At 39.1% G+C, this 21553-nt stretch overlaps 2 protein-coding genes across 3 annotated transcripts in view; both read right to left on the reverse strand.

Moving 5' to 3' along the window:
• Window positions 1–741: 741 nt before the first annotated feature.
• On the reverse strand, window positions 742–5734 carry LOC131988738 (kelch repeat and BTB domain-containing protein 11). The gene is made up of 2 exons (XM_059353969.1): window positions 5262–5734; window positions 742–4664 (listed from the first exon to the last, which is right to left on the reverse strand). The coding sequence occupies exon 2, from the start codon at window positions 4570–4572 to the stop codon at window positions 2746–2748; it is 1827 nt and encodes a 608-aa protein (XP_059209952.1). The 5' UTR covers window positions 4573–4664; window positions 5262–5734; the 3' UTR covers window positions 742–2745.
• Window positions 5735–10981: 5247 nt separating this feature from the next.
• Window positions 10982–21553, reverse strand: part of arhgef10 (Rho guanine nucleotide exchange factor (GEF) 10) — a 61389-nt gene continuing 50817 nt past the window's right edge. For both annotated transcript variants that reach the window (XM_059353616.1, XM_059353615.1), the window contains 3 exons: window positions 13760–13882; window positions 11930–12451; window positions 10982–11831 (listed from right to left, as the gene is read on the reverse strand). In XM_059353616.1, coding sequence (XP_059209599.1) covers window positions 11946–12451; window positions 13760–13882 — 629 coding nt within the window. In that variant the 3' untranslated portion in view covers window positions 10982–11831; window positions 11930–11945. The remainder of the gene's footprint in view (window positions 11832–11929; window positions 12452–13759; window positions 13883–21553) is intronic.

Below are 21553 nucleotides of genomic sequence, written 5' to 3' on the forward strand. Positions count from 1 at the left end.
TAATATGTCAAAATGATGAGGAAAGTGTGAGAACGACTATTATATTTATGATAAGTCATAATTGGGTGATGCTGCCTGTATTTTATACTGTCTATTAATTAGAAATATTACACACACTATGTAATGATTATGATATCTAATAATCCATTTTTATCCACTTATCCTGTGTCGGGTCGCGGGGGCAGCAGGCTTAGCACAGTATTTCAGACACCCCTCTCCCCAGCATCATCTTCCAGCTCCTCCTGGGGGACCCTGAGGTGCCCTCAGGCCAGATGAGATACACAAATCACCAAACTGCTCCCTTCTACCCTCAACCATGAGAAATCTAAAATAGAATTATAAGAAACTGTCATTAGGTTATGAAAAAAACACTAAGTGATAAAAAATAAAATAAGAAAGTGGTGGAAATGGGTTTTAATTTTGTCACATATTAAGTATTTGACTCTTGATCTGTGTGACTACAGTCACAGCTGGGATGAAATAGAATAATTATAGTGAGATTTGTTATAATTATGTTCAAGTCATAGAGCCTACTGTCATGGGATTTCCCTTTAAGTAATACTATTAAAATGATTAACTAAAGTCTTAAAAGTTTTGATGACCTCATGTTGGCAAAGCAGTATTGCAGGGTGCTGTTACAGTCAGTAGCCACTAGATGGCAGCTCTATTTCAGATATGGCTGACTAAGCAAAAGAATGCAGCATTTCCCCAGCATGTTGAAGACATATATTGAAAACCAGATAAATTCAGACACAAAATATTTTATTTGAAGCACTTAGTTCTGACTGATATACATTATCCAACAGCTAGTTTGTTAGTCCACTCCATATGCCTTGAACAGGAAGCCACTGCCTTACATTGCATTACTTTACTGTCCATCACAGCAGCAAATCCAAAACTACCAAAGTCCATACAAAAATTCACAAAAATACAGATGCCAGCCAGCAAAATATTAAAACCACATCCATTTTGTCCAAGTCACGTTGACTGCAAACTTTATCAAAAGCAATTTGTTCCAAGAATATATCAGCATCATACAAAACTCCCACTGTGTTGCTGCAGCAGCAAACAAATATTGTGAAATGTCTACAAGAAGGACATTTTGAGCAAAATTTGTATTCATGTGCAGCAATGCAAGAAGAAAATGGTTCATTAGTGTCATGACAGCAGGATATCTTGTTTGTGTATGCAGCAAGTGTCATGACTTGACCATGCTGCAGCACTGTAGGATCTAATTTGACCTTTGACCTTAAAAGTAGGCAAACCCTCACCCAGGGGAAGAAACCTGCTTGCACTTGAACATGATTCTGTTGCGATTTCTTATATAGGAAAATAAAGATAAGAGATGCATCTTTGTGTATTCTGAATGGCTCGCTTTCCCTGAACTTCCCAGAGTGCCTGTTAGCAGCGAACATGGTGCTGTTTCTCTTACAAAACAACTATTGCTTTTAACTCCACTGTAGTGATGTGAAAATAACACTTTTTATGAGGAGCCTAATCAACAAAAGATGCAAAAGTCTGTCAGTTTTGATTTAGTTTTATTTTAGCCTGACTGAACTGTTTCTTATCTTTGGCAAATGTGATAAATGTAGGAAAATAGCATAGTCTTAATCCAAGAATAAATATGTATATATATATATATATGTACCTAAATTTGTTCAGTTGCCAAATCAAGCATCTTGTTTATATTGCCCACAAAATTCTTGCAGATACTGAGTTTAAATGTGGAATTTGCTTTAAACTAATAAATTCCTCTGAACTACAACACAGCATGCTGTTCACATGATCTGCAAAGGGAATATTTGTGTGGAAGAAGACTGATATAGTTGTTCTCTTACTGTTTATAATTTGACCTCAATTCACAGGTTTAATTCAAAGAAAGTGCAGATCAGGGTTTGAGTAAGTGCTGCAACAGTTTTTCCGTGAATCATTTATTAGACTACTTTGAGAACCGATTCATCATTTTTAGCATTTTTCAAGTAAAAATTTGCTGTGTCCAGTTTCTTAAATATGAGGATTTGATACATTTCTTTATAATATATATTATATCAAACTTCTTTGGGTTTTGGATGCTTGTTTGTCTAAAACAAGCTACTTATATGCTCGAATCTCTTTGGGGTGTGGGGAATTATAACAATTTTTATTCTTATCTGGTAATGTGATTAATAATAGCCATGAGTTGCAGTCCTAGTTCAAAGAATACTGTAATTCCTTTAAAGTCAGATTCTCATTCAATATCATGACAGCAGCCCCACCTGTACATTCTGTCTCTTTGCATAGAACCTGTGTTGCATCGTTCATTAGTCATCCATTCTGTTTTTCATACAACTTTCAACAAAATGTTTGTTTTTGTTACCAAAGCCACCAGTCAACTAGTTTATATGTTCTAAGTAATATCTATTTTCTAACTACAAAAGTGCACCAAACCAAACTGAACACAGGAAATACACAAAATAACCTACAGTCACGGTCATCATGTCATTATCTACAGTCAGATACAAATATTGTTGCATTCATTCATTTCTAAAAAAGAAAAAAAATCCTTTTAAGGCTTAACCCTGCAGACACATTAAATTGCCATGCAAATACACACATTCCATTGCAAGCAGGCAATGAAACACTGAGATAGAAAGCTGACATTGAAGAGTGTACATAAGGTCTTCTGCTTATGATGCATTTATTGTGTTATTCCGGACCACACACACCACACACACACACACACACACACACACACATTCTCACACACTATGTAACTTTTTCAGGCTTTTCAGGCAAAGTGAGAACAAAAGGAAAAAGAACGCCTTTTGCCTCCAGAGGCGCCCTCAGCGTCTCCTCAACAAAGTAGGCGTTCTCCTCCTCCACTACAAACTGAAGCGTCTGACTTTTGTTCACACAGTAGATGCAGTTCCCGATCACGGCGCACCTGAAGGGTAAATGACTTCCAAGCCTCTGTGATGCGCAATCATGCCACATTTTCACTATGCTGTTGTACTTAAACACGGTGATCCCCTGCTCGCGGTTGACGTCAAAGCGGTAAATGAAGCTCTTGTACGCCACCATGTCAGTGGACTTTTTTCTGCTGTTGTTGTAGGGGCACTCCTGCCACTCGTCCCTCTTGATGTCATACTTAAGAAGGCGGTAGAACAGAGAGCCTCCTGATACGTAGAGTTCTCCGCTGCAGGTTGTGGCCTCGTGGGCCACTGCGAAGGCTCCCTTGGGTAAGGGGGCCACCGTGGTCCAGCGGTCCATGCGAGGGTCATATTTTTCCACTGTAAACAAACATTCCCCTCCAATGGCGTACAAGTAGCCATCCATAGACACAAGCTTCAGCTGGGCACGAGCCTGGGTCAGAGGTTTGATCTCAGCCCAGCGGTTGGTGATGGGGTTGTAATAGAAGACCTTGTCTGAAACCTTGCCCTTGTCCCCGTAGCCCTTTATCCCCCCGGCCACAAACAGGTAGTTATACATGGTGCAGATCCCGCACCCTTTAGTGTTTATGTCCTCAGGCATTGCTGTTAAAGGTCTCCAGTCATTTGCTGTTTCGTTAAAGTAGTAAATCATATGGTTCTCCTCCAAAGACCCAACTGACAGTGGGCTCTGAGGTCTGCTGCCACATCGGCTCGGTGGCCGGCTCCCAACACGATCAAACACATCGTTTATCTCCGCCACCATCAGAGTCTGCCTCCCCTCCATTCTCTTCTTCAAGATCAGATCCCGCTCGGATCCATTCAGGCGCCCGTACACAGCCGGGTCTTTGAGGATCTGGAGGAAGTTGGCGCTCATGAATCCGTAGGCTGTCTCCTTGAGTTCACTAAGTCTCTGCTTTTTGGCGATGGTCAGGATCTCGTAGCAGTTCTCTGCAGTGATTTGTTCAGACATGGAGTCCATGGCCGCCTGGACGGCGCAGGGGATCTGAAGGATTTTAGCCCCTGTGATGACATCAACAACATTTCCCTTGCAAACATTCATCTTAGAAGTGTAAACATAGTCTATCAACGTGGACAAAGTCTTGTAACTCACTCCCTTCACTTTCAGGATGTCTCGTGACACCCGGGCCTTGAAGTAGTCGCTCTTCTCTGCCAGGACAGACTTGTGAGCGTTGATCGTCTGCCCGCCCACTTCGATGATTAAATCAGGATCTTTTTGAGACTGTGCATTTCCAGCATCCTGGCCACTGTCCCTGCACTCAAGACCTGACCGATCCGTTTCCTGTTTAGCTTGGCGAGGCAAGCATACGGAGGAATCTGCACTGTAAGACATTTTAGCTCTGGCGCCATTGTGGATTTCACCGCTTGCACAATTTTGCTGCGAAGTTCCCAAGTCATTGGAGAGGTGATCATCCCTTGAGATGTACGAACCATTGCCTTTGATGTGGTTATTCTCCATCAGTCTCCCATCCAGCAGGTATTCCTTCTCAAACACTGGAGAGGGGCTGAAATCCTGGTCGTCCTGCAGGAACCCTTGGACGAAAACTGGACATGAGTTCCCAACTTTCTCAGAAGGCGTGACAGGGTTCACGGCATGAAGGATGACATCAGCCTCAGCAGAAATACCCCCTCCTCCCTCGTTCATCTTGACGTAGTCACTGGTGATGGGGGACAGCACCTTCACAGACCATGCTGACTGGATGGAGAGACACACTAGTGATTGTACTCTCTGTTCACCTATTTGGAGGGAAAACAAGAAGGGAATTTAACTCACTGAAGGAAGGAAAAAAAGAGACTTGAAGCTGCAAAGACTTCTGTATTCTCTAAGGGGCGCCCTTTCTCTAATAATAAGAAACAGCTAGGAAACCCTGCAATTTAAAGGAAAATTTTACTTTGTGCTGCCATTGCCAGCAATGATGTGTAACACTGTATTAATCCTCAATTGTGTTGAACTAACTGCAGCTGCACTAACATGCAACATATAGCTTATTAAATAAACGGAAGCAATCTAAACATGCTTTTAGTGGCTGTAAACTACATGACCTACTGCAATAATCACCCTGCCTGTCCATTATTTGTGGTAATCTGGTGGCATTTAGAGCGCATGCGCAAACGGTGTTGCGCTGATGGAGGGATTAATCTATAATATGACTGGGAAAGGGCGTCTGTAATCATATCAAAACTCTTGTCTCCTGTCTATCATCGAAAACGTCGCGTAACAAATGCTAATAAAACAGCTAATTTTGTTAAATCGATAAGCGATAGAAGTATTTCCGTTTTTAAAATGAAACTAGAGTCCACAAATAAGGATTTGTGTGCATTAATGTGACCTACCTGCGTTTCCTCGCTGTGATTAAACAGCACGGCAGCAGCAGTTCCCCTGCCAGTCTCTCCACAAAGCTCAGTTACGTAAGGCAATCGCAATTCTGATGAAGCAGCCGGGCTGGATGAGTTTACTTCACCGACACATCCAGCTGGTTTAGCCCAGCCGTTCACCTCCTCTCCATCGACTCTCTCAACTGGTTGTTTCCTCCGCTGCTGCGCTGGAACCTCCTTCTCCGGGTTTAGTGTTGGAGGCGAGGCAAGGAGAGGCTGAGGGACGATCAAACAGTCATTTCAGGTCGCACCTCCTTCTGATCCAGCGAAGTCATTTCCTCCTGTGGAAGTGGGGGAGAGCTGCCGTGTTTCCCTGCAGGAAGCTGGAGCTGTCCAGCGTGGGCAGCAGATGTAGGCTACTAGCTCTCGGACCTGTTTGGACTCGGATTTTTGTTGTCTTTTTTTTTGTACAGTTGACTACAGTGAGGCGGTCATCATTGATCTAAGCCACGCCCCCTTCAGTCGGTATTAACCCTACACTCAACAGCAGCAGGAGAGGAGCACGCGGCTCCATCTGTTGTGCGCGCGCTGGACGCATCTCAGAGATGCGACATTCCTTCACGCCTCATCCTGGTCCTGGTCCTGGGTACCACTGAGGGTGGGGGTGGGGTCAGGGATTAGAATAAGTGGGACATCCCAACCACCCTCCATGCTAATACACATTTATACACAACACAAGTTACTTTTATAGCCCATTATCACTAATTTAGGCTTTAACCCATAAGAACCCATGGTGACACCTGTGTAACAAACACATTAAATCTTCTATAATCTCACATATTCAGTTTTATGCTTGACATTAACTCATTAAGTCCCTAAGCGACACATTCTCAACAACCCTGTGTGGTGTGATGTGGCTTTGACAAGGAGTGACTTCTCCAAAATGTGTGTGTGACTGGAAACAGAAATGTGAGAAAGTAGATCATTGCAAAAAGCTTATTTTCTGTTTAAACCCATTTAACAATTCTAATCAGTTAATAGGGTGTCCTGTAATGGATTGAACTTGTTCTGACCATATTTCCTGAACAAATGATATATGTTATGGAGATGCAAACAAAAAGGCAAATGGTTATTTTTTTTTATTCATTATTAATCTATTATTATTTTGTTACTTAAAAACAAATCTGAAAAATAATTTGTTGTTAAACAACACTATTAATGTCACAGTTTTGATATATGTTGTGGAGATGCAAAGAAAAAGGCAAATTTGTGTTTGTAAGCAGAAAAGGTGTTTAATTTTTTTTCTATTTTAAAATAAGAGATATTATAAACATAAATACCATAAATGCCCAATCTAACGTATACGTCACATTACAGATCATTGACATTTAGGGGTAGTATTTTTTTAAAAACATCATAAATGTGTTCTATGTGGTCCACTTGGTCTGTGGTATATCCCCCATAATTTTCCTTTGAGGATCACTGGGTCTGGGTTCTTATGGGTTTAAATCTGTACAGCCAGGGTTGGGTAGTAACAGACAGCGATGGAATGTAACTAAGTACATTTACTTAAGTATAATTTTGTGGTACGTGTAGTTTACTTGAGTATTTCCCTTTTATGTAACTTTATATCAATCAATCATCAGATAAAAATAAATTAAAATAAATACAATTAAATTAAAGTAAAAAGTAAATAATAACAATAAAAAGTTCACAAAAAAGCTAGATAAAAAAGATAAGGCAATAAATAAATAATTAAGAAGTAGAGCATGATCATATATATATATATATATATATATATATATATATATATACTAGTAAATAGTAGCAAATAAATAAATAAAAGAGAAGATTTTATAACATTAAGATGCATGAGCAGAATATTGTACGTTTTACTCCTCTACATTTAAATGACAGCTTTAGTTACTTTTCAGGTCGAGAATTAACATAAAATATACAATACATTTGAACTGATTACCCATGTTTATAAATTAAACCACATAAAAGTAAATTAAGTAGTTAAAATTAGCCCTACCTGGACAGTAAAACGCTGCTCAAATAAATAAATAAATAAATAAATAAATAAATAAAGAATATAAAAATAATAAAATAATATATTTGGATCATATACACGGTCGCCCATAAAGTTGGAATAATTTTGTTTTCAGACACAATCCTCTGTTAATTGTGATTTAATTTCCATTGTGATATGTTTGGAAGAGATTGATTAATAAAGTTTTGACAAGATATACATTTTATCTGTCAATAACAAATCAAACAGTCACAATCATTTCATGGAAAGAGATAAAAAAAAATATTTTATTCCAACTTTATGGGTGACCGTTTATAACAATCTGAGTGGGGACATTCTGCATAGCAAGTACTTTTACTTTAGATAATTTAAGTACATTTTGATGATGACACTTTTCTACTTTTACTTCAATAAGTTTTGAATGCAGGACTTTTACACAGTCTGAAACAGTGTGGTATTAGTACTATTACTTATGTAAGGGATCTGAATAGTTTTTCCACCACTGGAAACAGATTACATGTAATCGGGATTATGCAATCAGATTACACAAATTAAGTAACTATAATCAGTCTAGATTACAATTGAAACAATATGCAATTAGACTATAGTTACTCAGTTACTCTTTAGATTACATCTTCACCATAAATACATTGGACCAATCATCCATTACTTGTATATATAATTTAATTCGTCACTATTTATACTTTATTTGTTGTGCACTTTTTCTTTAACTTATTGCTAAATTTATTCTGTGTTTGTTTTTTTCTATTTAAGTACCTCTGGGAGTGTTATAAAACCAGAGTGTGTTGTGCACATAATTGGCCAATAAATCCGATTCTGATTCTGAAAATAAACATGTAAGATGCATTTTATTTGCATAGAAAATGTTTCGAGATGTTTAATGAGAAAATAAAAAATAACATTTGTGGAACTCAAAATTTTAGTATAAGGTGCAATTATTCCAATGTTTAATTCTGAAGTAATCCAACAGCATTGAGGTGGCATGTTTAGTAATCAAATGAAATATGTTACTGAACACAAAACATTCCCATTTGGTTTGTTTTCAGTAACTGACTCCCAACACTGTGTACGGCCGATGACCTCCTCGTGTTGTATGATAAGGAGGAAGAACTCTGGGAAACAATGAGCAAGAGCAACTGAGGAAGGATCCATCTTCCAGGCAGACAGACATGCAATAGATGTTGTGTGTACAGAACATACCCACAGCATACAATTACAACAGAGACAATCCATCTGTTAAAACATGTAAAGATATATGAAATAGATGGATCCAAGAGGATGTCAAGCAGCTAAATGACCTCCTCTCCACCATATAACCTGGAAAGAGGACAGGCTAAACAAACACAAGAAGCATAAAACATAAAGCATAACACAAAAGTGCTACCCTTTATGTAAAATACCCCTAAAATTAAAATGCATATATTAGAATATCACAGTGCTTCTCGTACGCATTAAAATAAAATTAAACACCATACTCTCAGCCCCCAGAGGGATTTTATATTACACTAACACTATTCAAAAATCAATAAATGTTCCATTAGTACACTTCATCTGTTTCTGCATGAGACAGTTTGATCACAGTATCTATAGAACTGACATGATTGCTTTCTAAAGTAAATTGTGAAGCATACTTGAGGCAGTTTTAACCCCAAAACATTCTAACAATGCTCTGGAAATATGAGTCATTCTTTCCATTTGGAATAATTTCTGAGTAACTCCTGCAAAAAGATACAGCCTGAACCAATCAGGACGCAGCATATTTGTGTGGTAATAATGGGATTTGTCTGGAAAAGTAACCTTGGAATTGGAAATGTTTCATCAGTAATAAAAGAGGCACATGAGGCATATACACTCGACATGTGAAAAGGCCTGATTAGAAATAGCACAGCGTCCCCGGGCAGCAGCAGTAGCAGACGTTTTTATCCAGGGTCCATAACCTCTCCGCAGAGGAGACTGCGTGTCTTAACAACTGGCCTTCAGATGTAAAAATAGAGGGGAGCCACAGCTATCAGCCCTGTGAGATTAGAGGGCATTCAGCTGGGAGGTTTTAATACCAGATATTCAGAGAACAAAGACTCGCTGAAGACAGATACACAAAATGAGTGCGCTCCATGGAAACGTCAGGGTCAGAGGGAAAACAAAAGATTTCCAGTTGCAGAGCTGTCTGAAATGCGACAACACCCAGCCAGGCAGACTGATAACTGGGTAACTTGATTGATACGGTGAGACTGAGGCGTTGTTGCCACGTTTTAGTTAATAAATACAAGACAGCATTCAGTTACAGAAGTTAAATATTATCTCAGGTTTAAGTCTGTATAGCCATTACCAAAAAACTAGTTCAGATAATATTTGGGATAAGCCCAGGGAGCCATGGACTGTAGCATGGGAACAACTACCAACCTGAAATCATCTCATCTATTTTCGTTAGAACTGACAATATAGTGAAACCTGGTTGTGCAACAGTGGACGTGGGCGTTACAAGAGAGAAAAAGTCTTGACCCTCTCCGTTTGGCAGTAGGAGAATTGAGCAGTGAAATCCCGGAAGAGCTGTATCAGACTCAGCTCCTGCGGCCCCTCAGGCACATTGCTAGTCCCTGCATGTACTGATGGCTGCACACAAGCAGAGTGGAGTACAACTACAAGGTTGGTTTGAGTCTAGAGAAATAGGCTCACTAACACTCTTTACTCCTTGAAGAGGACTTAAATCGGTTAGCTTTAGTCAGTAACTAACTAATTACCTCACATTATTCTGCTTAGACTTACACTTTCAACAACTGCAGAAAAGATTGCACACAATTGCTGTGTATTTTCCAACAAGATTGTCATAAATTAAATGAAACTACTGATAGATCATAAGTTAAATTATTGTAAAAAGTGAGATTTCCACGTTTTTAAAAAATTGTAAAGTCGGTCTAGGTGCTATTTAAACACTGCTAACCATACTGCTAGCTACTAGCTAAAAGGCTCAATACACAGAGAAATGCACACTGCTTTTAATCAGAAACTGTTTCCATGGAAATACAACTTCCGGGTATATCACATGATTTCCTTGGGCCAAAAACTACTTTTTCCCCATAGACTAGTGTGAAAAAGATGTCAGAAAACCCTTAGATACATTTTTTTTTGAAAATCAGAACCCCCACAATATGACTCGTTTCACTACCACAATTTGATCTATTCAGTCCGATAACATTTGGAAAGTCTAGAACTGTCGCATGATTGCATTTAAAAAAAAATCCAATTCATTTTAGCGAAGCACTAAAGAAGTAGCAAACTCAGCCGGTGGACATGCTCCATTGGCTTAGTACAGATCATCCGTAAAAGTTATTGTATACAAACCTCCAACCCTGACTCAATTTATTTTTGTACTACATGCAATGACTGTACTGAGATGGATGCGAAAGACCCTGGAACCACTGACCAGTCAGAGCAGACTGGGCCTTTTTGGGAGGTGGTCTTAAAGAGAAGGCACTAAAACGGGGCGCCTCAGACAGACAGGAATATTCAGCCACACAGTATGAGAAAAACTATGTGTTTTTTGCAGATTAAAGTATGTAAACATGTTTAAGTTTAAACCCGAAACAGAAGTATGAAGCTGAAAATTTGCATAATATATCCTCTTTTAAAAAAAGGATATTTCGAAGAAAACTGCTCACTGAAACAAATGCAAATGAAGTACAAAAGGTTGCTCAATAAAACAGTTTATGATTGTGTTAATACACATAACAGAGGTACATACAAATTGTGACAAAAGTATAAAGCTTTTTTTCTTTTTTCTTTTTTAAATATCCTTACATGAGACAAAAGATACTTTGGGGAAAATAATCTCTCCTGCTGATAACAACTCTTTCATCCCTTTATGAATAGAAACCTGGCCAGCCAGAGATTCTCATCAAGCCTTCCCAAAACTAATTCAGTCATCAATATTTAGCCTTTTCTATCCCTTTTCTCTGTTTACAGAACGGTAGGAGCACCAAGCTGGTCCAAAAGCTGACCCCAGAACTCATACACATGTAATCCTGAGTTGTCATACTTCATATTTACAACTCTGGCCCCGACAGATGATCTAAAAGTCAGGCCAAAACCTAATCCTAATCTTAATAAAAACCTTTATGTAACAGATTCAAAGCCTCATCGTTATTTTACACGCCTTTCAAGAAGTCTCATTTCTTTCAACACTGATTCGAATACTGCAGTCCTATGTATACAGTCCACTGGTATGGCACGAACACTGGAGAATAATGTATTAGCCATGTTACAGAACAACAACCAACTTTGACAGAGGGTCAAAATAAAAAAAAAACGTTCAGTGTTTTCAAACTACAATATCCTAACAAACACAGTATATCCTTTGACTGGTATGTGGGGAGATGTTTGCTCTGTCAAGCATGATTGAGTGGTTACATTAATCCTTTTTCATCATTAGAAACATTATTGGAGTACTGTTGAGCGCTTGATCCACTTCTGGTTTCTGTTTTGATTGATGTGTGTAACAGAGCTCCTGGTGAGAGTGTGTGCATCCTTTCTGCTTTAACCTGAAAAGACACAGAAAAGACACTGTAAGTAGGATCCTTATAAAAGTAAGCTTCACATTTTCTGCTAGTTTATTGATAAAATGTTATTTCCAACATACCAAGGTGCTTTTGGTGTCACATGTTCAGTAAGGGGATCTGCCAGATCATGATGGTCGAGGTTGTGTCCTCGTGTCGAGACTGTTTGGTCTTTTTGTTGACCCTGCGATGGCCCAAACCTCCAGACACCACCAGCAAAGAGCTGACATCCACCTTGCTGGTCCGACGTCCCTTCTGGTGATAGGCCGGGTCGTGGAGCATGTCATAGAGGGCCCCGTCCTCGGGCCCGTGCTCCAAGGAGCCCTGGGATGGTGCTAGGGAGCAGCAGGACGAGGAGGACAGGGAGTCCTGGAGAGCCATAGTGGTGCAGCCTGCCTCTCCCAACCACACGCCCCGTCCCTGAGGGGGGGTCGGGGCTGAGTCTGAGGGGGGCTGGGTGTTTTCCCCCTCATCTGTCTCTGCTGGCTGGGCCGAGGTGGGAGCGGTGGAGTTTGGCGGGCCAGAGAGCCGGTTACACACCGCAGCAGCCACGCTGAGGAACTTGACTGGACCGTTGTGAGCGTGTAAGGACACCATACCCCGACCTGACCACAAGTTCAACAACTTTAATATTCACACACTTCATGGATAAATAGTATATCACCTGTATACTTACAGTACCTGATAATATAATAATAAACTGTATTTGTAGAGCACCTGTCCATGCAAGAAATGCTGTACTTTACAATAAAGACTATACTTGACATAAATAGACATGGCTGAAGATAAAAAATATGGATAAACTGATTAAATTTAATGTCAAATAAGATTGACAATGATATGCACTTCAAAACAATAGTTAAAGTTAGTAATACTATCAAAATGAACATATTCATTTCCATGATTAATTCAAAAATCACTAATGCGTTTTACAAAAATTGATATATATATATATATATATATATATATATATATATATATATATATATATATACATATGAAAGACTGAAGGAATCTACGTCCTGATATCTTGTCAGGAAGTGGTTTAAATTGAGAGGAAACGAAATGTTGTATTTTTGTAGGCCAACCCAGAAGTTAGAATCACCATGCGGTCTATTGAGAATTTGCCTATGGGCTGTTTGCATTGGATTTTGGATCATTGCAGATAATAAGCTCTGTTGCAAACGTGTTGTAGCCGACAGAAGTAAAAAGTTAACGTCATGCTATAGCGAACTACTTCACAGATGCATGACTTGAATGCCACTACCGTTGGCTTCAGGCGGTCTCCAACAAGCTAACCAGCGTTTTGACAATTTTGACAAGCTAGCAAAACCGCAGCCTAATAAATTGTTTATTAACCAAAACACAACTAGAGGCTGTAAGGCGGACTAGCGAGAGAGTTCCCGTACGTGTCTGGCATGATGACGTTTAATGTCCCCGACACCCACTGTCGTCTCATTTAGCTACTTGTTAGCAACTGCCTTTTTTAGGGAAACATAAAAACTTCAAAATTCACATGTGGGGGTATTTACTAACATATTTTATGTCTTACAACAAAACGCAAACATCTCTTAAGCTTATGTTAACCACAGACCATTTTTCAAGCATCAAACCACAAATCCATTAAAAATCCTCATTGAGGTTGAGAGGTTAGACCCCAGGGCGCTAACATGCTAACTTATTTCCTGGTTTAAGAACTTATTCCTGTGGCATCCTATCATGCTGCAAAGTTAGTCTTTATGTTGGCGAGGCAAAAACATGGCTATTTTTAATGAATGAAAAAGCTACAGTTACAAGCTAAAAAGCAATTTATAACGATTAATCAACATAGTCTCGATGACACATGAATCTTTAGTTGCAGGACTGTATGAAAGTGTATTTGAATATGTGATACAGTTGTGTTTCAGTGTTACCTGTGACTTTGGGGATCCCCTGCAGTCTGGGGACAGAGAGGGCCACAGTCACCCCCAGGTTGGTCCCCACCAGCAGCAGACCATGACAGACCAGCAGACTGCTCACAGACACTCTCTGGTTTCCTATGGAAAACAAACAACAGAAACACAACATTGATTTAATCATACATCAATCAAATTAAGCTTGAAATATTGAGGACACAGATAACAAATGTTTCTTACCAAACATATTTTCCCACTCTGAGTGTCAAACATGATCTGTTAAACCTCACACAGATGCCTCGTGCTCATGCACACTTCAGGAAAATCAGAGAATTGCTTAGTTAATGGGCCACTTGAATACAGTGTGGTGTGTGGGAGGGAGGGAGGTGTATGTTTTCAGTGAGTGGGGGGATTTCTGCAGCGCCCATGTTCAACGGTTATTTGTCTCCAGGGCAACGTAAAGAGGAGCCTGGATAAAAGCAGCTCTTTTCAAGCTTCTGAACACAGAAAAAATGTGCCATTATGGTCCGCTTTGAGTCAAACAAACAAACACAAAAGTGTTTTGTAACCGAATGAGTGAAGCGTAATGCTGTAATTAAGCAAGGAGCTCTGCCTCTGCGGCGGCTGCAACAGGACAATCTCATCTGACCTTTTCCCTTCACTTCTGGTCAGAAGAATCGCTGTGATGCCACTTTAAACTGTAAAAGCCGTGATTGTTAGTTTAACAGCACCTTTCAGCGAGGAGGGCGATAAAGCCAGGCCTGCTGACAGCTTGCTGTGTTAGGTGACTTATTATGTGGAATTTGGCACTCATCTCAGACCCACACGGGAGCTTTGTCAGGAATAAGCTGTGCAACAATTGGTATCTAGTAAGACATTTTTATCATAATTTTTTTATGATTGTAATAAGAATCTGGGCTTTTGCAAAAACAGTTTTTTCGCTCTTGCTATGTGGGAGGCGAGACTGTCATGAGTCATTACTGCTGCAACAGCTTGACTTGAATTTCCTCCCTGAAAGTAATCCTCTTGGGGTTTAGGAAAAAATTACTGCCAGTCTCTCTGCCTGACCCCCCTCACTAAAGCTGACCCCTCGCATGGGGCACACACATGCCATACTGCCATACTTCCAGGAATCGTGCCAGATAGGCAGGCAGGTACAGTTGAAGTCTGGGCCCTGAGTCCTGCCCACATGTGCTTCTAATGAGGGCCTAGAGTTAGCAGAAACACACAGACTGCTGGTTGGGGGCCTTGCTCAACTTCCTCCTTTCATAATATTTGGAGTTCCCCACCCAGAGGGTGAACTAAAATAAACCCAAAGTGAACGTCAACACGGCCCGGCTCTGGCCCTGATCCTGCACCGGAGCACCACTTTGATCTGCACTTAGTCCTGACAACCAACAGCAGGAGGGAGGAGCAAATCCCAAGCATTACAATAACACACGATATCAGCCATTCAATCAGTCTAGAAATAACTCACATCAGCACAATGTGAATAATTGCCCTTTCAGTCTGTCCCAGGAAGCTATACCCTCTTTCTAAATGATTCGTACTGTAAAGCTGCTGTAAATGTTCCATAATTCACATCCATAATTTCTCTCAACGGTTTTATTTTTTTATTTATCACTCAACGATACAATTTCATCAATTGCATAGGTTGATGACTGATGATTGTTAAATGATTCATACTGCTTTGTTGTGCAATATCCCCATCATGCATTTTATATGTTATATTATGCTTTTCAGGAATTGTCATTTTAAATTATTATTACTGTACATTATTATTATTAATTTTATTTTACACTTTAAATACTTTATTCATGTAAATATGTATTTAGATATTTATTTATTTTACTTTCATTGTGGCCTTGTGATTGGGGTATAATCTGGAAAATTATCAATAAACTGTTTTGAAAAAATATAAATAAAACTCTATCTAATAGTTGTTGAGGTTTGGGGTGAAGTGGTGGACTGACTGACCCCCCCAAAAAGGTTAAAAGCAACAGTTTTTGGTAGGTGAACCATAAAGTTAATTTCACACACCTGAAGTGTTACACATCTAGAAATTATTACACATTATATACCTCGCTGAGCACAAGGAATCATAAATTAATTTCCATGTCAATCTAAAATGTTTCCAAGGAGAAGATCAAGTTTATACTGGAGCTTCTTCACACTGCAGCTACAGTATGTCATCACTCAGAAATAAGTGCCTCTTCCGTGTTGGGATGTGTGTAGCAATGGTGGCGTACAAACAAAGAAAAGCTGGAGGTGTTATTTACTGACCCCCCCCCCCCCGATGTTTGTCTCCCATTAGGCCATGCATGGCTGCCTATTTAGGTCACAGAGCAGCCAGACAAAGGCGGACTAGACCCTCAGCAGCAGCAGCAGCCAGCTCGCCACCATCCTCTGAGACATCATCACTGTACGGGCTTTTTGACTGAGGAGGGCTTTTGGAAGTGAGGAGAAATATATTCTCGCTTTTATTACATTTTAACTTTATTTACACAATGATTTGCCTCACCTGTTCTTTAATACGAGCTCTTTATGACTGTTTTATGATTATTTAATAGCTTATGTGCTTGTTCTTCATCTTCTGCACTTTGGAAGACATACAGCAGGATTTACCTCGTCCTACAGAGGTTCAATAGAATAAATCCATAGTCCAATAAGGAGCTCAAGCGTGCATTTCTATTTACTAAGATGTCTAACTCAGAGGAATATACATATGTAGATATTCAGATTAGGAATGTAGAGATAAAGTAATATGTTTTTTACTGCCCAATGCCAAAATGATCACCCAATCAATCACTTCTGTCAATTAGTTACAGGATTATTTAATAAACACCAGCAATTAGTTACAGTAAAATTGCTGCTATTCAGTAGTGGAATGTAACTAAGTACATTTACTCAAGTACTGTACTTAAGTACAATTATAAGGAAGTACTTGAGTATTTCCATTTTATGTAACTTTATACTTCCACTACATTTTCAGGTCAATATTTAACATGAAAAACATGATACATTTATATTTATTTTAAAATAAACTCATAACAGTATATTAAATAGTTCAATTTAGCCCTATCATCCTATTTACGAGCTGCCTACATAAATGCATCAATACAAATAATCTAATAATATAGAGTGGGTTCATTCTGCATAACAAGTACTTTTACGTTTCATACTTTAAGTACATTTTGATGCTGATACTTTTGTACTTTTACTGAAGTAAGTTTTGAATGCAGGACTTTTACTTATATGGAGTAGCTATGGAGTAATTTCACAGTGTGGTATTAGTACTTTAACTTAAGTAAGGGGTCTGACTTCTGTTTTCACCACTGCTGCTATTACAGCACATTAGCCCACTGTCTCTTAGTGCTTGGATAAGGAACTCCTGTCTGCAATGAAAGGAGTTAGCAGTATTGCTCCAACATGCATGAACATGAGAAGGATAACCTCACCTCCAACACCTCCTGCATTCAACACCACCATTTACAGAGGCATTCACAATGAAGACAACGCCCCGTGTCTCCTATTGTGAGCCTGATTGTGTGTTTTTGGACAAAATTGCATTAGAGGCTGTAACATAATATCCCTCCTTAATAATACGGACTTCCTGGAGAGAAGCGATGCAGAAATCAGAGAACAATGTCACTTCTTGTCATTTACTGATATTATTTTTTAGCTCATGTCTCAGTAAATGTAGATTAATGGAGCACAGAACTGCAGATGAAAGACCCATCACACTGACTCAAATGCATCGATTGCAGGCAGTCCTTCCTGTCCAAACAGTTTGGTTGGCAGTTCCAATTACATCAGAGTTTGTGCAGAAACAGCACATTTTTTGGTTTCATTCTGTTCCACAGCAGTAGCCAGGGCTGATAAACGCCACTGTGGAGCGTTCTGGAAAAGCACAGATCAAAACAGACCACGGAAAGAGCTGCAGACAGATGGACTTCATGCAACTGCTTCATTAAAAATATCCAAAGCACAAGCACACAACCATGGTGGTGATTTAAACTGCATAAAAACAATAATATGGGATTTATGAGACCAATACAGATTTAAGAGGGGAAAAATTCTCTGATTATTGATATGTTGGCTGATATAGGGTTAGGTTTTTGAGCTGGAATGAAAACAGACTTCCTCTGTGTGGGTTGGGCACAGATTGTGACTCTACAAAGGTACTCAGAAGTAGAGCCCGACAGATATATGTTGACAAATATTTTTTTTTTTTAAATAGTCAGCAATTGACTGAAACTGAACAGTAATTATGTTTATTTAGCTATTTATTTTATTCCTGTTTATTCTGTTTTCTCAGCTGACAATTTAATGCATTGTTTGTATGATGTATAATAATGTATAGCAAGGTCAAATATTATTTAACAAAGTTTTATGTTTGAGAAAGTAGCTCTCTGGGTTACTTTGCAAAATCGTGAAAAAAATCGATGCACAATCCACATAAAAAAGGTCTATTTTCATTTCAGCTCAAAAAATATATTGGCCACAATATTGGTTATTGACACATTTTCCCACTCTAAAATCAGTACAAGCATTGGTCAAAAAATCCCATATTGGTCAGGCTCTATTCAGAAGCCAACTTTAATAAATACTTTTTAACATCTTTTTAACATACATATTATACATAGAATGTACTACATTGTCAACCAATTCTAGAAATAAAAGCTGAGAAAATAATGAAAATTTTTAATTTAAATAAATAGCTAAATAAGCATCAATACTTAGATAAGTATCAGTCAATTGCTGATCATTTAAATAAAAAATAAATAAAATAATTTCTAAATTGCCCCAAGCCTTGCATTCTTTATTATATGTTGTGTAAATAGGTTTTAGGTTCATATCTGCATATATTGGAGAACATATACACTGATGCCAATAGCCACAATACATGTGTGATAGGACAATATTGGCTCTAATAAACTACTTTTGACTTTCATGCTGACTGACTGACTGTCTCTTGTCCCAATACTGTTATCAGAGGAAGTGAGTTCTTAATGGCGAGGCCCAGAGGATGAAAGCTTTCATATGTGGTGGTCTGTCCCAGAACCAGCTTCCTCTGCGGTTGCATGGATCCTATTAGCTAATATAGGCAGTGAGGTCCCAACGCAGGCTGCTTTTATCATTCACATCTGTCTGACAAAGAGGCCTTCGACTCGTAACCATAAACACTGGGTATCAGTGAGATTCTCCCACAATATCAAGTCAGTGTGGCCACTCCGAGCCGGTCATCTCTTGCATTTTTACATGCAATTAGGGATTTCCTTCAGGAAACTTGCACATTTAGAGTTTCTAGCGTTGCCAGTACTGTTTATAAATGGGGTTTCTCTGCAGACAGGAGCAGCAGCGCCACATTGAACAACTTGTAGCCATGGATACAAGAAGCTGTGAGTGGATGGGTCTTTGTTGCAGTTTGTATTTAAGCCTACACAGTGTTGGATTCTGTCTCCATAGCTGCTCCAACAGATAAGTGGTATTTAAAACCATCCCCCCAAAAGCTAATTACATGAGATCTAACATTCTTCTGACTAATAAATGCTGCTTAAAGTGAGAGAAGAGCCTGATGAGAAGAGCTAACCTGCTTCAGCAGATGTCACACAACTTCCACATTCTCTTCTGTCATTTCGCTAAATACTTCTGATGCCTTTTCAAATGTTATTGCTACCTTTTGGCAATAATAGAGAAGTCCCTCTGAAGACTGAATGTGCACGCAGTCTAGGCCAAACTGGGCTAATGACAGCAGCACTGCTAATGATGCTGAAGATGAGATCGCACAGAACGACTGCAGGCTAGTCATTAACTACAGACCACAACACACGTACAGATGAAACCACAGCTGTCATCAAAAACCAGATCAAAACCTTATTGAAGAATTGAAACCTGTGTAATCCAGTCTGAAGAGGAAGGCAATGAGACAATGGCCAAAGAAATCTATATAAAACCTCAAGACAACATTACAGAGAATGCTTCAGGAAATGCACGCCAAACCACAGCTGTCTGCATTACTCAGCAAGGACGAAGAAGAGATTGAACACGGCAGTGATTGGTCTGCACAATATCAACAGAAGCAAAAAAAAACCCAAAAACAATCATCCTTTTCGACTGTGTGTGTTTTTGGGTCAAGCTGATGTAACGCAGCAGATTACAAGATCCGAAGCAGCAGGACGCTCCGATGACTTCAGCCTGGGCACAGAGTCGCACCAACAGTCATTTGGTTTGACAGCAACAATGTTTGCCTTAAACACACATGGCAGGAAACAGTTGCACAATCAACTGCCGCAAACTAAATATAATCTATTATGATGACAACAATTGCCATAGTAGCAAAACTAATGTCCGTGCTAAAGAGCACAAAGCCCCAAACATTGTTATTGCACCACTCTGTTGAATACTCTTTGCAAAATGGTCAATTATGATGTTCTATGGCAAATTGTTTCTGAATAAAGTCCACTGCTATAAAGAACTGCTATGGACGCAGTTCTGATCATATATGCAGTAGTACATCAAACTACACACAGCACAGCATTTATGCAATATTTTGGGTCAAATTATTGATTTTTTGTAACTAGCTGTATGATAAGTTGAATAATGCACAGCGAGTGGTTCATTATTGTGGAATAATGCACAGCCAGCCGGTCATTATTGTGGAATAACGCACAGTGAATGGGTCATTATTGCGCAATAAACCCAGATTCATGTCAGGGTTCCTGAAGTTTATTTCCAAAAATGACTCGCTCGCTCTACATTATTTCTTACTTATGCTATGATGCAATACACATACTGAACACATATTGATATTTATCATAGTTCAGCTACTCAAATTCATGAGAGCCTACGGAACAAATATATTCCAACTATAAATAAACTCATCTGGTATCTAAAGGTCTGTGACATATGGCTCATTTATCTTGTCTCTGACGCTGTTCTGCAGATATTACAACCCTGTAAATGACGGGTTTACATCTGCACTGCCTCACATATTCAGAGATCAAAGATGAGCCATTACAGTGGAATGATGTAAGTGAAGTAAATTGCTTTTCAAAGTAGGAACAAACTGCTGTTCCCACCAAAATGACTGCACTCAGTCACTTGAATTGCTATACCAAGGCCTGTCATAGAGAAAAAATACATTTCAGTTACTCCTACATTTTTTTATTTGTCATTACAGTTCATATTTTATAGCAAAATAACAGTCTGTCAACGAAGGTCACTTGTTAGTGGGAAAGGGTTATTTTTCCTTTTGTAATGAAGGCTTTATTAATATATTAGTGAATTCCAAAACAAGCCGTTGATCTTTGATTAATGTTTCAAATAGCTGGGAAAAGTTATCTTATACTGAACTCCACTAGCTGAAAATATGCACTATATTTCAATCTGATGTCACAGTTATCAAAAGGATGTCCCATTATCTGTTTTCACAAGTGTTGGGAGTACTGGAGTTTCCTTTTAGACAATTCTTTCCAGAGCGCACCCACTTTCCTTAAAAATGACTTGATGAGGTCAAAAGTTTTCCTTATGCAACACTATGAATAGAGACATAATGAGAGGTTCCTGATTCACTGTTTAGACTTAAAGAGGATAACAGCATGACAAGAGCTGCCTGGGTGAGCAGAGCACCTACACTGATGTCAGCTAATTACTGAGCTATTACCGGGTAAGACGGCACTGAAAAACAGCAGGTTGGGGATCTGCATCACAGTCCACAAACGCTGGCCTGTTTCTGAATAAGTATATTTGACTAGATGATCACAAGATCAGATATCAAAAGAGAGAACAACTATGCTTTGCTGTTCTTTG

This window comes from Centropristis striata, chromosome 16, assembly GCF_030273125.1.
Source record: "Centropristis striata isolate RG_2023a ecotype Rhode Island chromosome 16, C.striata_1.0, whole genome shotgun sequence".
NCBI lineage: Eukaryota > Metazoa > Chordata > Actinopteri > Perciformes > Serranidae > Centropristis > Centropristis striata.

Coding starts and splice junctions, on each gene's coding strand:
- LOC131988738 (XM_059353969.1), bottom strand. CDS start 4,572: ATGAACGAGGGAGGAGGGGGTATTTCTGCTGAGGCTGATGTCATCCTT.